This window comes from Trachemys scripta, chromosome 1, assembly GCF_013100865.1.
Source record: "Trachemys scripta elegans isolate TJP31775 chromosome 1, CAS_Tse_1.0, whole genome shotgun sequence".
NCBI lineage: Eukaryota > Metazoa > Chordata > Testudines > Emydidae > Trachemys > Trachemys scripta.
The window spans coordinates 299192745-299200033 of record NC_048298.1 but is presented as its reverse complement, the minus strand read 5'-3'; the positions used below and the strand labels follow the sequence as shown (position 1 = coordinate 299200033).

The window sequence follows — 7289 nt, the reverse complement described above, 5'->3', positions numbered from 1 at the left end:
TGGGAGCATAAGCTTTCGTGGGTAAGAACCTCACTTCTTCAGATGCAAGTCAGACTTGCATCTGAAGAAGTGAGGTTCTTACCCACGAAAGCTTATGCTCCCAATACTTCTGTTAGTCTTAAAGGTGCCACAGGACCCTCTGTTGCTTTAAGCAGGTAGGAGTTTACCATGAAAGAAGTACATGAGGCAGTGAATTCCAAAACCCTGATTCTAAAGTTAGTTGTACACAGACATGATTACAAAATATAAACACATGTTCATTCAAAACATTAAGGCTCTTCAAAATAAAATGTGTCTTATTAACTATATTAGATTAACAAAAGATGTTTAGCTACTTTGGACTATGTGTATCCTCAAATATAAGGAAAGACTTCCTATTCATGGAAGTGTGAAATTCACATGCTATCACTACTGCCATTGGGAGAGGGCACTGACTGATTATTTCTATTGGGTTTATTTTACTTTAGCAAGCCATGACGAATTTTATTTTTATTCCCTTAGTTCACCATCGGAGATTTCTCTTCCCTCAGCAAAGCTTGAGGCACCACCTTTTCATCTTATTTAGTCAATGGGCTGGACCTTTCAGTATTATGTTTACACCACTGGATCGTTACAGTGACAGAAATCACCAGATTACAAGATACCAGTATTGTGCATTAAAGGTATAGCATATTTTCTTTCCACTATGCAAAGTGATCTATTCAGTAATATAAATTACAACAACAAATCCTAAATTTAGACGTTTAAAAGAGGCAGATATGGTTATTTGTTTCCTTTTATTTAAAGTAATTGATCATTTTGAGAGAGAGAGATCTATAAAGTTAAAAATTCCTATTTTTCTTTCCAAAATTATAATCTAAAGTCATTTCTTGTAGCTTACTTCTTTTTTGCCCACATAGAGTGAAATTTTGTTTTATTATTTGGATTTTCAGTAAGGAAAAGCTTTCACTGACTTCAGTGAAAGCAGCATATCAGGCCCTAAGATCAAGTGCAGTATCAGTTCAGTATCTGATACATCGTATTTCCAGAGGACTATATCCTACACTTATATGGGGATGTACTCAGTAGTTTTAAAAGTCTTGTCCAGCTCTAACAGCTGCAACCCAAGCACCTAAGTAAACTGGGAAAATAATGTTTTATGTACCAGTATATGCTGCATCAAATGATATAAAACAATTTTAATTTAGACAGAGAATATGATGCTAATGAAATGTTTAATAGGTTTTATAATCTCGTTAAGACCAGATTGGCTGAAATGACAAAACACATTTTGAAGCATTTGTAAAGTGTTCTTATTGCAGTGTGCCTTTAATGTGTTTAATTTTTTAATTCGGCATTTGAATTAATTAATGCAGTTTTTAATTATAATTAACCTATTTTAACTAATGCAGTTACCTTCTAGATCAATGTAAATGTTGAAATCTAGCAAAAAAGCTCTATTTCACTAAAAACAGGTAGCAATTGGAAATGTCTTGCAAGCACAGTCTGTTAAACACACTCACAAATGTTAAACACTTGCCTAATTAACAGATTTCTCTGTATTACTAGGCAATGTCAGCTGTACTCTGCTGTGGCCCTGTATTTGACAATGTGGGTCTTTCCCCTGATGGCTATCTTTATAAATGGCTTGATAACATTCTAGCTTGTCAAGATTTACGAGTAAGTACCTCATCAATAATGTATGGTTTTTAAATGATTTTAAACTCTGTACTTGTTGAATACAGTCCACTTTATAACAGTAGGCTTTGTGACCTTTGTTTTGAACAGAAAACAATAGATCCGTGCAGTATTCAATTACAAATTCATAACGAACCGTATCACAATAACGTTTAAATAGTAAAAGGAATTTTATTATTTCAGGACACACAGTTTATGTAGCATACAAACTAAACAGGATTCTGTTATGAGGTTCACACTGGTTTGCAGCAATATTTTAGGTTTTTTCATCCATTACTAATACAAAGGTCAAGGACAGTATGATCTCAAAAAGTATTTATATTTCTGTTTGGAGTATTTCCATCCCACCTGCTTCCAGGTCATGTGAAGTAAGAATGTAAAATCATTTCCTGCTCAGTAATATAGCTGCTAGTAAGGCAAATCTGAGTGAGTCAATGTGAGTGGGCAGATCTTCAGAAGGCAGCAAAAAAACTACTCGTTTTAGGAAAAAGTAAGCCCACAGAATTGGAAGATGAGTCTTTACCTTATATCCTGGATCTGTAACAACCAAATATTTATTGACTTGTTAGTGTTTGAAAATAACTCCATGAGTAATAATTTGATAGATTATTTTTGCATTTAAAATGATTCTGCCCTAAAGACATTTCTGGTTAGATGATAAAGGGAAGAGAGACTTTCTGCCCTGATGTCTCTGCATCTCAGTGTTGTCATATGTATCTCTGCAGAATGATGTTTGTTACTTACGTAGTTCTGTAAGGTAGACTATTGGTTTACAAAATGTAGTTTAGATAGGTCCATGCTGCACAGAGGGCTTCTCTACCCAGGAACACTCAGAAAAGTTAAGCCAAATCAGCTAAAGGTGTGAAGCGCAAGCACATGAAATCCCATGTGGATGCTCTCATTCAGAAGTAAAGTGGCCTAAATTCGCAGTAGCTTAATCTTCCTCCATTTACCATGAAGGTACTTATATGCTGTAATTAAGTCACCTCTAAATCTTCTTTTTGATAAACTGCCAGATTGAGTTCTTTATGTCTCTCATGATAACGCATTTTTTCCAGCCCTCGAATAATTGTTGTGGCTCTCTTCTGCATCCTCTCCAATTTTTCTATGTCCTCTTTACAATGTGGAGATCAGAATTGGATGCAGTATTCCAGTACTGGTCTAACCAATGCCATATACAGAGGTAAAAATCACTCACTGCTCCCCTGTTTGTACATCCAATGATCTCAATATCCCGTTTTGCCACAGTATTGAACTGAGAGCTCATATTGAGGTGCTTGTCCACTATGACCCCTAGATTCTTTTCAGAGTCACTGCTTTCCAGGATACAGTCCCCCATTCCATTCTGTAAGTATAGGCATTCCTTGTTCCTAGATGTATTATTTTGCATTTGGCTGTATTAAAATACGTTTAGTTTGAATGGGCCCAGGTTACCAAGTGATTCAGATTGCTCTGTGTGACTGCCCTGTACACATCATTCTTTACCATTCCACCAATCTTTGTAACTACAAAATTTATCAACAGTTATTTTATATTTATTTCCAGATCATTGATGAAAATGTGGAATAGCATCAGTTTTAATACCAATTTCTGCAGAACCCCACTAGAAACACCCCCATTCAATGTTAATTTTGCATTTACAGCTAATTTTTTAGCTCTGTCAGTTACCCAGCTCTTAATCTATTTAAGGTGTGCTTTATATGTACAGTATTAATTTTTAATCAGAATATTATGCAGTACTAAGACAAACACCTTACAGAAGTCTACGAAGTTACCTTTATCAACCAAACATGTAATCTCATCAAAAAATAAATCAGATTTGTTTGACAAGACTTGTTTTCTGCAAAATACTGTTGACTGACTGGCATTAATTATATTCCTACCCTTTAATTCTTTGTTAATTTAATCCACTATTAGCTTTTCCATTATTTTGCCTGTAATTGATGTCAGAGTAACCAATCTATTAGTTACCTGGGTCATCTCGCTTGCCTGTTTTGAATATTGGTATAACATTAGCACTCTTCCAGTCTTCTGGAATTTCCCCAGTATTCCAAGATTTATTAAAAATAAACATCACCAGGCCAGAGATTTCCTCAGCTAATTCTTTTTTAACTATTGAGTACAAGTTATTGGGCCTGCTGATCTAAAAAGGTTTATCCCTTGTAGATGTTGTCTAACATCCTCAGTTGCTAATGAACTCAAAAGTACTTCTTCATTACACTGCTCTACAGCCAAAATGCTTCTGAAATAAATGTAGTCAAACTTTACTAATTCTGGGTCACTGAGAACGAAAATGATGCTTAAAATTGTTGATTGACTCTAGTTTTCAAGATATGCTATTGGGTCAGTATATAGAACCTTTGACTTGGGAATGGCGGAGGATAAGTGAGTTATAAAGGGAAGGGATCTCAATTTAAACCAGAAATGACTAAAATACATCTTTGACTGGATCTATGAATAAATCTATGACTGGGTTTGGACAGTACTTGCTTTTTAGGCAAAACAATGAATGATGCAATCTGAAGCTGGTATTGCGTCATACATGATATGAATTGCATCATGTTATTCCTAGAAGTCATGGATGATGCAATCATAACGAAGCTTACATCACTCTGCTGAACAAATTGCCCTATATCAGCTCTAGAAATCATACAGTGTCGTGCTCTCTTATTTGTCAGTGTTTGATTTTGCAAAGGGACACATTTCTGTTTAGCCAAAGTGAGCAGAGATGCCTCATACTTGTGTGAACAGTGCAGATAACTTCTGCTATGTTTGTGGTGAAGTGACTTTTGCATCACAAAAGCGCAGTATAACCACTATTTTTAAGAAAGCCTATCACCTTTATTTTGGCTGCAAAATTGGAGATCAGGACAAGAGGTGCGCCCCACACATATGCTGCAACACTTGCAAACAAATCTTCGCCAGTGGTTGAACAGGAAAAGAAAATCTATGCCTTTTGCAGTGCCAATGATTTCGAGAGAGCCAACAGATCATACCAGCAATTGTTACTTCTGCATTGTGCCTCCCATTGGGAAAGGTGTGTCAAAGAAGAAAAAGTGGACTGTGCATTATACAAACATTCCATCAGCTATATGCCCAGTACCCCACGGAGAAGGACTGCCGGTTCCTGATGCACCAAAATCATTCTCACTTGAGTCAGACTAGGAAGAGGAAGAGGATGAAACTTCTGGTCCTGAACCATCAATGTCACAGGACCCACATTTTCTCCCATCCTCTTCCTCTGAACCACACCTCATAACATAAGGTGAACTGAATGACCTTGTCAGGGATTTGGAACTCCCCAAGAGTAAGGCAGAACTGTTGGGCTCCAGACTACAACAGTGGAATCTCCTGGCAGGTGATGTTAGGGTTTCCATGTTCCGGGACCCTCAAAAGGATCTTGTCCCATTCTTCTACATGGAAGGTGATCTTGTAGCCTGCAACAATATCAATGGTGTGATGGCAGCCCTCAACATCGTTCACGATCCAGATGAGTGGAAACTGTTCATTGATTCATCGAAGACGAGTCTTAAAGCTGTTTTACTGCATAATGGCAATGTTTTGCCATCAATTCCAGTTGGTCATGCAGTCCATATGAAGGAAACCTATGACAACATGAAACGACTTTGAGGTGCATAAACCATGACCAACATCAGTGGCAGCTTTGTAGCCATTTGAAGGTTGTTGCTCTCTTGCTTGGTCTGCAGACTGGATACACAAAGTACTGCTGTTTTCTCTGCGAATGGGATAGTCATGCAAGAGATTCCCACTACGTCAAGAAAGACTGGCCACTCCGACAGTCATTGGAGCCTGGGAGGAAAAGTGTTCAGCATCCACCACTTGTTGAATCAAGGAAGATTTTGTTACCACCCTTACACATCAAGCTGGGTCTGATGAAGAACTTTGTCAAGGCCATTGACAAAACACAAGCAGCTTTCAAGTACCTCCATGGAAAATTTCCAAGGTTAAGTGAAGCTAAGATAAAGGAAGGTGTCTTTGTTGGTCCTCAGATTCGTGAACTTCTTCGAGATGATGCATTTGACCATGCACTGCGTGGCAAGGAAAAGACGGCATGGAAAGCCTTCCAGTTAGTGGCAATAAATTTTCTCGGAAAGAACAAGGCAGACAACTACAGGTTGTTGGTGGAAAACCTCCTCAAGGCATACAAAAGCCTTGGTTGCAGCATGTCACTAAAGATAAATTTTTTGCACTCTCTGTGACAATGCGGTTCTGGCGGAACCCAACTGAGAGTGCCAACTCANCAGGACCTTGGTTGCAACAATGATCTATACGGTCCCAGTTTATGTCAATAACGTCACACTCTCATCTAGATTTTTTTCCACCAAACTGCGGAGCAGTGAGCGATGAGCACGGCGAGCGATTTCACCAGGACATTGCAACAATGGAGAAACGCTATCAGGGCAAATGGAGCCCATCAATGCTTGCAGACTATTGCTGGACAGTGACAAGAGATGCTCCATTTAATGAATACAAGAGACAAGCCAAAAAGTGCAGAGTAGACACTGAATAGGACCAAACTATGTACATAATAGTTTTTTGTCTTTTGTTTCATAATAAATTTTATTTATATAACCCTTTTGCTGATTTTTAAAGTGTTACATAAACAGGACAGGTGAAATATTATCATGTAAAGCAACCATAAACACATCAAAAGACCTAGGTTTACAATTTATGATTAAAACTCTATCTACACAATATACATAGAAATAAAACGTAAAAACTTAAATATCTTAGAAACAGTAGCCAATCCATTGTTTTAATTGTCATATTTGAATTCAGCACATCAAAATACATAATAAATAGCACATTTTATCTCTGAAGCAGACGACTTCTCAAAAATTGCAGACCAGTGTTATCATATGATATAAGTACTTCATTCTGCTTCTTTTCAAATACAGAACAGAAATATTTATTGAATGCTGATTGTCACAAACACATCTACTTTTTATGCATCATTATTAATAATTTTTCCATCTCAATTAAATAATTGAATGATTGCAAAGATTTCTGTTGCTCCTAACATCTAAAAATCTCCTTATTGTCCTTAGCCCAGCCAAACATGGATTTTTCTCTGATGTTTTCATCTTCCTTATCAATTGTTTGTACTTCATAATGTCTAATTTATATTGATTGATGTCTATTTCCCCCTTTTTCCAATTGATACATATTGTTTTTTTATTTCTATTGCTGCTTTCACTTCATTGCTGAACTAAGATTGGCTTTTAGCCAAGATTGTTCTGTTTCTTGATTGTGTAACCATGGCTTTTTGCCATCTAATAAATTCTTCTTAAAGAATTCCAAGTTTTCGTTCACATTTTTATGTCTAAATTTTTCTTATCAGTCAATTTCATTGATAATTTCCCTCAGCTTTGAGATATTAGCCCTTTTGAAGTTCCAAGTATATATATTACGTGTGGGACTATCCTCTGTTTGCCCCTGTTGAATGTAATCACATCATAACCACTCATCCCTAGATAACCACTAACCTCCAGTCCAATGGTTAATTTCACGCATCATATGTGAGATCCAAAATAGTGTTACATTATCTTGGGTGCAATACCTTTTGTGTTAGAAAATTGTCATCTATAATT

General features: G+C 36.7%; 1 protein-coding gene across 1 annotated transcript in view; it reads left to right on the top strand.

The window, feature by feature from the left end:
• The window catches only part of FRY (FRY microtubule binding protein), a 305106-nt gene that overhangs the window by 170031 nt on the left and 127786 nt on the right, over positions 1-7289 (top strand). Inside the window, exons 19-20 of the mRNA XM_034778453.1 lie at positions 468-662; positions 1549-1659. Of these exons, the coding sequence (XP_034634344.1) occupies positions 468-662; positions 1549-1659 (306 nt within the window). The remainder of the gene's footprint in view (positions 1-467; positions 663-1548; positions 1660-7289) is intronic.